At 31.0% G+C, this 15095-nt stretch overlaps 2 protein-coding genes across 6 annotated transcripts in view; one reads left to right on the top strand and one right to left on the bottom strand.

The window, feature by feature from the left end:
• LOC138936780 (putative leucine-rich repeat-containing protein DDB_G0290503) overlaps nucleotides 1-11666 on the top strand; it is a 36716-nt gene extending 25050 nt beyond the window's left edge. The window contains exon 10 of the mRNA XM_070302432.1: nucleotides 11460-11666. Coding sequence (XP_070158533.1) covers nucleotides 11460-11494 — 35 coding nt within the window. The 3' untranslated portion in view covers nucleotides 11495-11666. The remainder of the gene's footprint in view (nucleotides 1-11459) is intronic.
• On the bottom strand, nucleotides 9971-13411 carry LOC138936781 (UPF0047 protein YjbQ). 5 transcript variants are annotated; one of them, XM_070302437.1, is made up of 4 exons: nucleotides 13084-13411; nucleotides 12535-12696; nucleotides 12217-12353; nucleotides 9971-11191 (listed from the first exon to the last, which is right to left on the bottom strand). In XM_070302437.1, exons 2-4 carry the CDS (start codon nucleotides 12692-12694, stop codon nucleotides 10976-10978), a joined length of 513 nt encoding a protein of 170 aa, XP_070158538.1. In that variant the 5' UTR covers nucleotides 12695-12696; nucleotides 13084-13411; the 3' UTR covers nucleotides 9971-10975. The 5 variants fall into 5 exon arrangements, with proteins under 5 accessions (XP_070158538.1, XP_070158537.1, XP_070158539.1 ...); XM_070302436.1 differs by having other exon boundaries at nucleotides 13088-13411; XM_070302438.1 differs by having other exon boundaries at nucleotides 13250-13411.
• Between the last annotated feature and the right edge of the window lie 1684 nt (nucleotides 13412-15095).

Here is a 15095-nt window from a genome sequence, read left to right as displayed (position 1 = left end):
CTGCTAACTTGACTTAACATCAGATTGTCAGCAGAAACCGCAAGATCTGCACGTGCGCAATCTGATGGCAAATTGGCAGCAGAAACTGAGCAAAATTTGCAACTTTTAGCCATTTATATAATTTATTGAAATAGTATAGTTTATTTGTTTACCGCTATGCGGCGCATTATTTACTTTCTATACCCGTATTCAAGTTCTTGTCATGAGCGCATATAAAGCCTGCAAAATACAATTAATGACATTTTAATTATTTTTATCAGTTTAATTTCTGAAACGATTCCCATACAGAGGTATTCAGATATTAAACTAATTTTTGGAAAATCGAACAAGTAAATGTCCGATTTTCATTTATTCGGACAGACATTGTTCGAATAAATGAAAATAGTTATTATATCTACTTAGGTATAAAATAGAAATTAAATTCCATATATAAACTTTAATTTTATAAATTATTTAAATTTTTCTATATATATTACATTAATATATGTTATTAATATTATATATTTATATGTTATTAATACAAATATCAGAAAATGAATATAATATATCAACTATGATGAATATAATATATCAACAGTCTTGTGAATATAACATATCAATTTTTACGTCATTTTCGGGTTTTATGAGACCTAGTTTAGGACATTTAATTTATCATTTTGTTACCAAAATTCAGCATTATTTTGTTACTTGGGTTTGAAATCCTTTAAATTCATTTAAATGCACCATTTTATATGAATGGCTGCAGATTCTGCTCGGTTTCTGCTACCAATCTGCCGTCAGTTCGCGCGCGCGCAGATCCTGCTCGGTTTCTGCTGACAATCTGATGTCAAGTCAAGTTAGCAGATCCTGCTCGGTTTCTGCTGCCAATCTGCTCTCAGATTCTGTGAGCAGGCTCTGCTGGCAGATCATTAGCCTAATGCGGACATAACAGATGCCAAATTGCTAGCAAGAGCTGAGGAAATCTGTTGCCAATCTGCTGGCATATTGCGCGCATTTTGCTTACTAGGACCCTACTCGGCATGTAATATTTCTGATACATTGGTGCAATATTCCATTTGAAATATTACACTTTTCAAACAATATTACAGAAATATTTTACGATTGTTTCTGCAACATTTCTGCAATGTTACAATGTCCGCAATCATTTAAAATGCAACCTTGCTAAAAGATTTCAACAATATTTCGGTAATATTTTTAAATAATTTAATTTATAATATTAAACATTTTATTTATATGGAAGTTAATTTCTGTTTTATATTTTAAACAGATAATAACGAACGATTTTCACTGATTCGGACAGAAATTATCCGAATAAGTGAAAATCATTTATCTGTTTGATTTTCTAAAAATCAGTTTGAATTTCTAATATTCAATATCTGAATTTCCCGGTACGGAAATCGTATCAGAGATTAAACTGATAAAAATAATTATAATATTATTAAACGCATTTTGCAGGCTTTATATACGCTCATGACAAAAATTTGAATTCGGGTATAAACAGTGAATAGCGCCCCGCATAGTGGTAAGCAAATAAACTATAACCTTAATACTAGTTACAAAAGGACTTTCTGAAAGATTTCAGAAATATTGCAAATACAATATTTTAAAAAACATGATGCAGGAACATTTCTGAAATATTTCGGATGAAAAGTGAAATATTAATGAAATATTTTTGTACCATTTCCGAATTACATTATTTCAGCAATATTACATGCCAAGTGGGACTTCCCAGACAGCACAAGGATGTTCTTAGGACGTTCAAAGGGCATCCAGGACATACATGTAGGATATCCTCAGGATATCCCATTGTAATCCTCAGATCTCCTCTGGATGTCCTGAGGAAGAGTAAATGATAGCCGTATATTAACCTCTGGAGAATCCAGGGAGATCCTGTGAAACATCCTAAGGATTTTTATAGGATATGTTAGGGATATTTTTCGTATGTTTCAAAGAGCAAATTTTAAAATTTAAATATAAATTAAAATTATGTTTTGTTATTTACTACCAATATTAAAAATCTAATATTAAAAATAGTTCACCGTTCTTTAATATTTGAGGCTATCGTGCTGTACATGAATATTTTAGGTTTGGCTCCCGGGTTTGAGTTGTGTAATATTTTCTAAACAATCCAATATCTGAATTCCCTATGTTGGGATTGCATCAGAAATTGAACTGATAGAAAATAATTACATTTGTAATTTCCTGTCAGTTGCTCTTTGCAAGCTTTATATAATTCTCATGACCAAATCTCAAATACGAGTTCGCGTGTCGCATAGCGGTAAACAAACGAACTAGCGGTTGAATACTATTGTTTGTAAAGTTTTTGGAATATTGCGAACAGAAACATTTCTCAAGAAATATTAAATAAATAATAATTTTGGATATATAAAAATGTGCGCATCAAATTCAATTATTAATATTAAACGAAATTAATGTTAACAATTAATTGCACATGTATATGTCCTCTGGAAATCCAAAAGACATCCAATATAATACACAGGGCAGATATATCCTACAGACATCCAGCGGACATTTATAGGACATTAATACTTATTATAATACTTAAGATTTCTAAATTATATTAAATAGCCGACACAACTAAAAATAATTATGTATGCATATTAAATTTTTATAAATATATTTATAATAATATCTTAAAATATCCTACAAATGTCCTGAACCGTCCTGGACATATTCAGGATGATCCTGAGGATGTTTTGTGCTGTCTGGGTTACTAATTATTACCATAGCTAAACGTAATACTATACATATATGAATATTCAAGATGACGATGAAATGGTCCAAGTTATTCATTTGGCAAACTTGGCCACATATGGAACATTTTTCGTGACCATTTTTTTTCCTCTCTACACTCGAGATAACTCTCCTTACTCTTCCTTCATGAGCGAAACCCATTGTATCCACGCATATACTTTACAACGCAAAGCGAGGTCTACCTCGCAATTGTTGTATGGATGGAAAAGTGATGCGTGGACGCAGTGGGTTCCGCCCCCCTCCCCCCTACGGGGGTTTCACTTCCAGAAGAATCGGGAAGCTAACCCAAACCTATTTCTGATTTATACTAATGTAAATGTAAATGTAAACAAAAAAATATAAATACGCAAGTAAAATATAACGAAAAGATAATATAAGTAACCATTTGCCTAGGAAAATAGCATTTGGATACAAAAATAAACGAGCGAGTCATTTGACCAGGCAGATAGCACTTGTCTAGTCAAAAGCTATTTTTCTAACATAACTGTTTGCCTCATATATCCCACGTATTTTTTAAATACTACATACTTTTTTGCACATATAAACATTTGCAATCTAGCAATTAGTATAAAACGGACAATAGGATATAATTAATCTCATTTGTATCTTAATATCAGTAGTCTCTATGCAGGAAAGAAAACAGGACACTATATTAGAGTAGGGTATCATAGGTTTTACTGGAATGTTTATATTTCTATTATGGCTATTTATAAAAGATAAATAAAACCCTACAAACATAAAATTTAGAACATGCAAAAAAGTAAATCTGATGAAAATTACATAAAATCGTTGTTAACTTTACTGTTCTTATGCAAAGGTTATTGAATTCGGTATACTTTAATAATGTATGTAAGTTGGCATTGTAAAACCGCGGTACATGTTTATTCATTCATGCGTCTCACCTCTTTCTCTCTTTCACCTTTGCACATATACTTGTCTTTATAAATCCATATACACACGGGCATATATGCAAGCACACAGGCACACAGATATTTAATAATTGATGAATATTATATATATGTGCCGTGTTATAACAATTCTTTATTTCTAAACGGTAGAAAATATTTTTATTTACGCAAGAGTGCAAAGAGGGATTGACAGAGTCTGCATGCGTTGCAATAATTAAATCTGCGTTCGCTGGACGCAAGCAGAAGCCTACGTTTTTGAAATAAACTTTTATCTCTCTCAATTCCATTTTTGACATACAAGTGATCATAACTCTTATACCTTTTATATAACGGTTATAATTTAAACAGAAGGAATCCAAAGATCTCCAAGAATCCAAATTTAACATTAAATAATAAAATTAAATACAAGTCTCTAAATTCAAAAAGAATAAAATCTATAAAATCTTTTTTTTTACACAAGAAAAATTGAAAATAATGTTCTAAAAGATTATTCACGAAGATTTAAAAAAACAAAAAAAAATTGAGAATTAATATCAGCATAATCTTATTGTTAATATATTTTCAACGACTCGAGATATTATTCCCAGGGTGTTTCTTTCTTTCTTTCTCTCTCTCTCCTCTCTCTCTCTCTATTCAAATCTTGTAAAAAAAGTTTTTGATCTTCTAGATATTTTTGTTCGAAATTCCAGGTAATTAGAATATTTTAAAGATTTTTTGGTGTATTTTCAAAAATAAATTATTTTATTGCGTGCATTATCTAATGTTTTTTTTCACTTATATGAAGGGAAAAGACAGAACCTCTTAAATTTTAAGTGCTAGATTTGTAAATGTATTTAAAAAAAACTAAATAACTTTTGTAACAAAACATTTTTCATTTGCATATTTTCATTTTTTTATCACTAAAAATTACAATAAAGAATATATGTACAGCATATTCAATATGTAAGACATTGAACATATAAACTGAGATAGATACCCAGTCAACAAAACCTGTTCAAACAAATTTTGTCAAACATCTGTTTTTTCTCATGTAAATTGTATACAAAATCTATTATACCAGATAATGATAGCAGAATGTCAGCAAAATATCACAAAACCTGCTGACATAATTTGACAGCAGATTAATAATCGAGCAGGATTTGTACAAAATTATCATAGCAGATTGGCAACAGAAACTGAGCAGGATCTGCGCAACGCAGTTTGGTATCAGATTGACAGCAGAAACTAAGCAGAATCTGGAGCTTTTAGCCATTTATATAATTTATTGAAATAGTATAATTTATTCGTTTACCGCTATGCGGCGCACTATTCATTTTTTATACCTGTATTCAAGTTCTCGCCATGAGCATATAAAGCCTGCAAAAAAAGTGCGGCTAATAACATATACAGGGTGTATCTGAAATGATGTACTAAACTTTAGGAGTATATTCTAGAGCAGTGCTGGGATTTACTTGCAACTTTCGGCCGGATTTCTTGATTCAAGCCTACTGCTCCCCTCTTACTGCTCGGGTCTTAGCAACGCAGCGCCGGACGTTCGTAACTAAGGAGCGCATCATTTAGTCTCAGGAATGTGCGTATTACAAATGTAATAGCGTAATATTCTAGTAGCAAAAGTTCTCATCAAAATTTGATATTTTACTTTATATTAATAATAAAAATAATTATTATTCTATTATTAATACAAAATAAAATATTAAATAGAAAATTTTAGTGAGAACTTTTGCTACTAGAGTATTGCGGTATTACAATAATACGTACGTTCCTCAAACTAAGTGACGCGCTCCTTAGTTACGAACATTCAGCGCTGCGTTGCTAAGACTCGAGCAGTAAGAGGGGAACAGTAGGCATAAGTCAAGACATCCGGCCGAAAGTTGCAAGTAAATCCCAGCACTGTTCTAGAGATCAAAATAAGACTTTTTTCTTATGAACATGGGTCCGCAAATGAACCCTCCTCCGAGCTAGAGGCCCCTAAAGTTTGGGGAAAAAATTTAAAACTGGCTGTATCTCAGAAAAAAATGGCAGGTTGAAATTTGGTATAGCCCAATAAATTATGAAGTAAAGTAAGCCTGCGTTGCGAGTGTTTGGTCAATATCACACATTTTCGAATTTTAGCTCGGAGGGGAGTTCATTTGCGGACCCATGTTCATAAGAAAAAAAAATCTTATTTTGACCTCTAGAATACGCTCCTAAAGTTTAGTGCATCATTTCAGATACACCCTGTATAATTATTCCTATCAGTTAATTTCTAATACCATTCCCGTACAGAGGAATTCAGATATAGAACTGATTTTTGGAAAATCGGACAAATAAATGTCCGATTTTCACTTATTCGGACAATTTCTGTCCAAATAAGTGAAAATATTTCGTTATTATCTATTTAAAATATAAAATAGAAATTAACTTTCATATAAATAAAATCTTTTTAATTTTATAAATTAAATTATTTAAATTCTTCTATATATACATATTACATTAAATATACTTATATGTTATTAATACAAACATCAGAAAATGACGTCCCGTAAATGTGTCATATCGACTATTGACGTCATTTTCGGGTCTCATGAGACCTAACTTAGAACTCTATAATTGGTCATTTTGTGATCAAAATTTAACATTTCTTGTCCCAATAAAACAAATATATATTACATATTACATTATGGTATACTTCATCTATTATGTAAAGGAAACGAGCAATGTAAATTAATGAAGTATTTAAATGCTGCTATTCCATTTAAATTGTGATAATAGATCCTATTCGATTTCTGCCGCCAATCTGACATTAAATTGCGTTGTGCAGATCCTGCTCGGTTTCTGCCGCTAACCTGGCATCTAACTGCGTTGCGCAGATCCTGCTCGATTTCTGCCGTCAATTTGCTGTCGGCTTATGTCGACAGGTTCTGTCGGCAGAACACAAGCTTAATGCGGACGCAGTTGATACCAATCTGCTGCAATATTCTGCTTGAATCTGCTCGCAAACTGCTTGCAGGCTGCTAATATTTTGCTTACTGGGATATATATATTTATAATATATTTTAAACGCGCATAAAATTTATTTTCCTTGTTGACTGTTTAATATGAGAGCAAAATTATCAAAGAAAGTTTTTTTAAGAAATCCCTGAGCCCCAATAAAATTGCATGAGAATTTCCTGATTTTTTTCAGGTCCACGAGAAATCCCTAAGAATTCAAAGTTTTCTATATTTTTTCCAGGGAATAGACACCTTGAATTATTCCACAGATTCCAAAAATAATTTTTTCGAAACAATCGCCACTTTGAACATCTGAAAAATTGAAAGAATCAAAAGATTCGCGCAAATTACGAATTTGAGAATTACATCTCTGAAGAGAGAGAGAGAGAAACTGGAGTTCTGTAAACGCTTTAGATCGCGCTAAGTATATAACATATCTTCTAAGATCTCGACCAATGCACCTTCGTTTCGAGTTCAACAAACCGTTATTATTTACAATATGTATGTGTACAGATTAAAATGCTAATCACTTCACTTTAAACCAACTGTATGTAGTAAGCGACTGGCTGTCGAATCTAAAGTTGCATTTATGAGGACACGTTAGATACCATAGAGAGAAAAGATATTTTTATGCATAAGTTTTCCTCGTATCTTCCATGCCCTCGTTTTGCGTATTCGAAGGAGCAACACATACGATGACCTCGACAGTGTACCATTACATCACATTATATTACATTATACTTTGAGCTCCGATAATATCTTTTTAAGCTATGTGAACTGTAGATAGAGACATACTTTAAAGCATAGATCCATTTAATCACATAATGGACGACGCGTTTTTTTTTCTTGTTGCATGCTTATGTGTATGTTAAGAATTAACGACTAAACGACAACATTTGTCCGGCCTGTCTCTCCGTTTCGACGACATGCTGCAACAAGCTCATAATAAGCATCGATTAATAACATTATGTAAATAGCTCTGTTAATTCATCACAAAGATTTGTTCGGCTTTTTTTTCTGTGCCGATGATCTTTGGAAAAGAAAATGCAGATATTTTTATATTTGTGTCTAAAAATTCAAAGTTCGGAGGACTAAAAATGACTAAAACTTTCCACATTTCCAAAGAGTCAAAAGTACAAAGAAAATTTTCTCTGGAATTGACACCGCTGGATCTCCACGATGAATCAACGTTACAATTCACTGCAGTGCTGAATTCTTAAAAATGATGACTAATATATTTATGAATCTTAGAATTGGTTTTTTAATAAATAAGAGTCAATTGCATCAACAGCCATATTTAATTCCAGCGCTTTTTCGTTTCTACAAACAAAAAATGAAAAATTCAGTACAATAAGCTGTAATTAATTTACTTTCTTCAAAATTTGAGAAAAGTCATTCTTTAATATGATTTTCTCGGTAAGAAAACTCTGATAAGTAGTAATAAAATATATAAAATCTAATTTAGTTTATTCAAAATTTAAGAAAAGTCATTCTTAATATAATCTTTAAACTGCTGATTTCTTACTATATCCATATTAAATTATGACATTTGAAGAATAAAATGAACTTTTTTTTTACATTCATCGAAAAAAAATTAGTTTTTTTTTAAATGTCACTCCAGTTCGATAATATAAATTGCTAAAATATGCAAAAAATTCCTTTCCTAATTGTCACCTGCTTGTACTATATAATAAATAAACATATATATCTACTATATAAATAAACACACACATATATATATATATATATAAGATTATATATATATATAAGATTATTTTCCTTCAATTTTATTTTGGAAATGTATAGAATACATAGAGTAGATATATATATATATATATATATATATATATATATATATATATATATATATATCTACTCTATGTATTCTATACATTTCCAAAATAAAATTGAAGGAAAATAATCTTAATGACAATAGAATAAGTTTTAAAAAAGCTAATTACTAATCTACTTACTTTACTAATCTATGAATTGAAAGAGAAGAATCTATCTATTTCTCTCTGTATCTAATATTTGACAGATATATGCTATTAAAAATATGATAAAAACTAATTTAATTCAAGATATAATATAAAAATTTACACATAATTTCTCGTTTTTAAAATGCAATCATTTAGTAAGCAAAACGAAGAGAGATTAGTCTTAAGATTAGTTTTCTTAATACTTCAGAAAATAAATAAGTTGCATACTAAATTCTTAAATTGAATTTTAAAGCTGCAGATAACAATGGCAAATCAGCAATTCAATTTTTTATTAAACATTTTGATATTAAACAATAGTTCAAAAAAATTTTATTTTAGATTATACATAATTATATATATAAAGTAAGAATACTTAAAATTTCTCAGTGAGAAGAATATATTATTAATAAAGAATGTCTTTAATGATTGTAAATTAAATGGCATTTTGACTGAACATAAAACAATTCAATTTTACATAATTTGTAAAAATTTTAATATTGGAAAACAATAAAATATTGAGTTTTTTTACTTAACAAAGTACTATAGTTGCTATAATATAAACATGAAAAAAAGTCATTGACGTTGATGCAATTAACTGTTTCAATATATAATAACATTGCTTCAATTACATAAGATATTACAAAATTTAAGCATAAAAATCTTCAACAAAAAAGTTTGTAAATTCAATAACAAAAGTGTATGCCATTTTTTAATTCCATACTTTTAATAGCTTTCTAAATATGATACGATTTAAAATTTCTTTATTCCTATCATAGTAGTGTTAGTGCATAATCTTTTATTAAGCATTAGTAATTAAATTAATGTATACAATTATTAATATCATTATATATATATGATTTAAAAACAGAAAATTCCTCAATCACAACTCATGATTGATAAAAAAATTTTTGATTGATATATTCAAAACTTGCACAGAATAAAAAATTGCATATACTTTTATTATTTAGTCTCTCACAAAACTGTAATGTTTTTATGTTCAAATTTTGTGACATTTATATATGCTATAATTCACATAGGAAATGTAATTGCACTATGTGCCCATGATATAACATACCTTATAATTCTAGCAGAAACGCACACAGTGGCAGAGAATCAACGCTCTTTTCCTTATATACATATACACACTTCTAATGCATAGAAACATTGTTCGCGAACGATATAGCTAATTTTTAAAGCAACAAGTTAGAAAGTTAGCAACAAAGTCATAAAGTTTCATACCTTACATTCTCTTACTCTTGTTATCCTCTTTTTTATCCCTCTTTCTGTTTCTCATTTTGGGACAGTCTAAAGGTAGCAGAGTGTAAAAAAGGATGCAAATTTTTGCATGTGGTTGCTTGTATTCGTTAACTTCATTTATACAAAAGGGTCTCCTAAATAAAACTACGTAAATTCGGAGTATTGGACGCGTTATCGGAATGCATAGATTCATTCTTCCCCCTCTGTCTTTTTCTTTTTAAATCCCTTAGAGCGTATCTTTCCCCTCTTCTACTGTCTTCTTTTTTCAATAGTGAGGTGGAAGAGCGCTGGATACTCGCATTTAATTCATTTTGTTTATAAAAGACGCGTATACGCAGTGGCAGTTTTTTCTTTTTTTTTCTATCCCTTTATATTCCTTCGCGTCTTTTATTATTATTATTATTATTATTATTATTATTATTATTATTGTATTATTATTATTATTAAATATCGCAAATGTATATCACGTGAAAATGCGAGTTTAAAAAACCAGGAAAAAAGAAGCATTTTAAATATTTACAAAGAAATTAATTTCCATGAAAATGTTACATAAATTTTAATTCTTCCAAGTCTTTAAATTCCAATATTTTTGGAACCAAAAAAACTTTCAATGATCTTAGTTTATGTATTTTTGAATATCAGACTTTTTTTTATTTAATTAATAATTATAATGTAATTTTTTAAACAGAAAGTTTCCTTAAAATCTTGGTTTCCAATATGCAAATTACATCGACATAAACTCAAAAGTTTATATCGTATCATTTTCAATTTCTCTTGTCTAGAAAACTCGTGTAACAGAGACTCATCGCCTCTTAAAGAAAAAAAGATATCCTTGCAAAATGTCAAAAACATGAACAAAACTTTAAAACACATATACACGCACAAAAGTGTCATGAACAGTGCGCAATATCGATTTTTGTCCACGATCGACGCGGATGGATAAATTTGCGAGGTATCCGACTCATTCTTCCTCAATAGATTGTACTTTTATAAATCGACTAGCGCTTGTAGCGGCTGCTAGCTTGATTCACTCGAGGTGGACACGTATAGTTGACGTTTGTCACGCCTTTGGGGGTGCGAGTGGTCCTAGCTGCTAGTAGAGGCAATAGGGCTGACTGGGCTGAGAGGGCTACGTGCTGAGTCCCTTAGAACACCAGTTAGCGTTACCACAAGCTTGCGACTGCCAGCATGATCGCGATGTTCGCCTAACCAAATGCCCTGCCATGTGCCTAGCGCCAGTTTACCATCGGTGATTGGGATGCTTAGCGATGAGCCCAAAAAACAAGCCTTTACATGTGCCGGCTATGGAACATTAGAAAAAATTGGTACTGTTTATTGATGTTCCAAATTGTTTTGTTCATTTAATAGAGAACTTCAAAATCAAAAAAATTTTTTATTGTATTCTTTTTTAGACACTTATGACATACACATTAAAATTAGAAAATGAATAGTTTCTTTCTTTTCTTATAAAAATAAGTCTATATTTCTTGAAAAATAATAGAGATTTATTAACACATTATGAACCATATAAACTGAACTTTATAAAAGCCCATTTCCTGTGCATTTTCAGAACATATCTTATTATCATTCGGATGTATCCAATGAATTAAGACAATGGCAAGTAAGGATCAATCTCAAATTTTTCATCACTATGAATATCCTATCTTGAGTCACTCAACAAGGGATGCACGTATCTTTTCTTACAACGTTGAAGCAAAAGAATCACTATTATTATTGTCATTATTATTACTCTATCATTATTGTTACTTATATCTTTTCATTCATTGTCGCTGGAACGTCTGATAAAACAGCATATAATTTTGCAACTGAATCCTTAAACTGATACTGTATTTTTAAATAAAGAGTTCACAAAAGTTTAGTATAACCTATTAAAAAATTGAAAAACTTTCTTGCATATTAAATTCTGAGAAGGCACTTGATATAAAATGTTTACGTAATACCGACAAAATGCTTTCTTAAAAGAATAATTATTTATTAATTAATTATTTTATTACTTATCCCTTACGCACACCATATATAAATGTTTGTCTGATAATACCACATGAAAATGTTCAAAAGATGCCAATTGACATATCTGGTCCTTAACACTTCAAAAATCAAAAATATCGATTTACATATTTGGTACACAATGTATTAATATGCTATATAATTAGATTTAATTAGTCCATTAGATCAAAATGCAAAATTTGTGAATTGTTGAAAATAAATATGGTAAAGTAGTTATTCATTATAATATAAAAAAATGATAAAATGAAAGCAAAGAATGGTATCGTTTTAAAAAATATCTTAAGAAAATTTGAATTTACCATATCATCAGGCCCTTCACAGCTATGTCTATATTCCAAGCCTTCAGGAATTATTTTATTAAGCATCATTTCCATATCGTCTCTCACATCTGGATCCCAACTCTCATTTAACGCTAAACTAGCTGAAGTGTGGAGAACTATAGAAAAGAATTAAATATAGCATTTATTGCTCCTTTCAAGGAAAATACACATATACATGTTATACAATGAAGTAATTACAATGACGTTAGATAAATAAACTATCAATTTTTAGCCATCTATAAAATCATACAACTATTGTATTCAATCAGATTATTAGTAATATAGGTTAGCGCTCACTTTGAATATGGCAAAGACCAATGGAAAACTGACAGAGTTCAGGGACCTGCCTAAGGATCTCCTCGGTGACAAGATGAACGCCCCGATGCTGCGGTCTGAGATTAATCTTGGTCTGGAACCAGCCGGAGCCGATTTGGATACCGCGGTTAGAGGAGGCCATGGCTGCACACAGTTGAACGATGCAAAGGGAGGGAGAAAGAAAGAGAGAAGAAACCTGAAAGTTTCTCCTATAGGAACTAATTGATCTTTAGCACTTGATGGATTACTCCAAGTAGTCGAAGCAGGATTCCATTTTCCTTTCGATGTTTATAGATAATCTATCGCGCCCCAATTTCTCTGCCGAGTGCTCAAGCCACGAAAGGTTAGGTTAAGTTATATTAGGTTAGGAGAAAAATAGTACTGACGCGGTATAAGGAGAAAAAAGAGGGAGAGAGAGAAAGAGAGGTGACGGCGTGACGTATACAAGACGTATATATGTATACAAGGCGTGCACGCTTTCACGCGTATACACATGGAATTTGTCACTGCGATACGAGTTGTGTCACTTACCTACCTATATTTACACGTAGCAGTTGAAGGTAGCGACAAACGTGCGTTACCAAATTGCAACTTCGTGATGGAATATCACGTGATATATATATCTATATATCGGATGAACGGATAATCAAAAACGGTGGACGACATACGTAGTGCAACGCAACCAATTGTACCATACCTGTCGTACACTACTAGCGTACAGTACAGTGTACACTGTATAGCTACAGTATATACAGTAGCGCAACTCCCTGTCGGCACCTGTGATGTTAGTGTTGGCCAAAACGGAGTGCGTATGCGCCAAATAAATAAGTTGGTCGGTAACGCCATCTAAACTTCTCTCTCGCTCACTCTCGTTTTCCGTTCTCTCTCTAATTTATTGATACATATGTAGCAATAAATAATAATTCAAAATAATGTATTTTAATAACAAATATATATACAAATAAATTGTTAATAATATATTTAAAAAAGGAAAAAATAAAATAGAAAGATAAATATAATTATGCTAATATACAATATATTACATAAATAATTATGCTATATGCAAAATATATTACATGAAATAATAGAGAGAGCAAAAAAAGAAAATAAAATATTATTCAAAAAATGTTAAATGTATTATAAAGCAGTATCAAGAAAACATATATATATATATATATATATATATATATATATATACAGGGTGTCCCATTTTAAAGGACCCACTCAAATATCTCAGAAACACTGCGTTAAATCGAAAAATGTTCCAAACAAAAGTTGTGTGGCTTTAAGGGGGCCATAAGATGGTGACAATGATTTGACCTTGGAAAATCATTTGAAGGTCATGTGAAGATCAACTTTAAAATCTTAAATGGAAACCCCCATTTTTTATTTAGTATTCTTGTAGCTGATATCGAGAGCTTTCCAAAACACTATAATAAAGTATTTTTTCATTAAGTACTTTTTGAGTTATTTTATATTTTAATCTGACATATTTTGATATAAAAAATAAAATGTTTCGTAAAATATTCAGTTTTCAATAATCTTACCGTAATACTTTTACAAAATAATGAGAAAAATCAATTAGTATAAAAAAATAATTGTTTTTAAGAAAATTATTTACAATGTATTTTTGGTGCAAAAAAAATAATTGTTTAAAAATTAACATATGTATTCTTCATTTTAATGTTCTTTAACTTTATAACATAATAATAATAAACGTAATAACTCTGTAAACAGTAAACAGCGCATGGAACTATACATGCTAAAGCCCCATATGATTTACAGCTAATACCGTCCCTGAGTTCGAGCGTCTTACGTCTCCGCGAGCAGCCTAGATCACAGATTAATAGACAGATAAGGTCTGTTCTTTACAGCTGAACTGGTTGCACTGGTTCAGAGCCCATCCTTCTCCTTCCAATAGGGACAGAAAAAGATATCACGCGTCGCGTCATATCCAATGATCCTTTAATTACCAAACATTGTAATTAAACTACCAATCACCACCAAACGATTATCTTTCAATTAAGACCAATTTGAACAAAATTGGTTGGTAAATAATATATATATTCGGCTAACTTTACAGCTTCCAGTTAGCCATCCCTATTATCTAACCGCACATGGTTTTTTTTACTTTTTGGATAAATTGTGGATCACCAAACGTAAATAAAGGATTTGTGGAACTTCCGGTTACGTAGTGGCAGAGAGTATACGTACGGTTAGTTAGTAGAACGATAAGGTAGAAAATTGGACGGTTAGTGTAGAGAGAAGATAAGATAGAGAAACGAGGAGAGAGGTGAAAGGACAGAGAAGACACAGGAAAGAAGGAAACTTCGGAAATTAAGCAATGTAGCAGGAAAAGGGAAAGAAAGGTAACAACAGAGAAGTGAGGTTATCCAGCGGGGAAGAAGAACAAAGAAGGAAGGAGAAAGATACCAGATATTAGTAGTTGAGAAGAAGAACAGACAGATGGCGCCAATGGTAGGAAGGACGGGTAAAAGCAAGGCGCAGACGGAAAGTAAGACAGTGGTCTAGTTTCCACCGAA

The sequence above is a fragment of the Polyergus mexicanus genome, unplaced genomic scaffold (genome assembly GCF_030449975.1).
Source record: "Polyergus mexicanus isolate NDT 795.1 unplaced genomic scaffold, iyPolMexi1.0 SCAF_10, whole genome shotgun sequence".
Classification (NCBI taxonomy): domain Eukaryota; kingdom Metazoa; phylum Arthropoda; class Insecta; order Hymenoptera; family Formicidae; genus Polyergus; species Polyergus mexicanus.
Note: the sequence above shows the minus strand (reverse complement) of the source record. Positions and strands in the feature narration are given on the sequence as shown.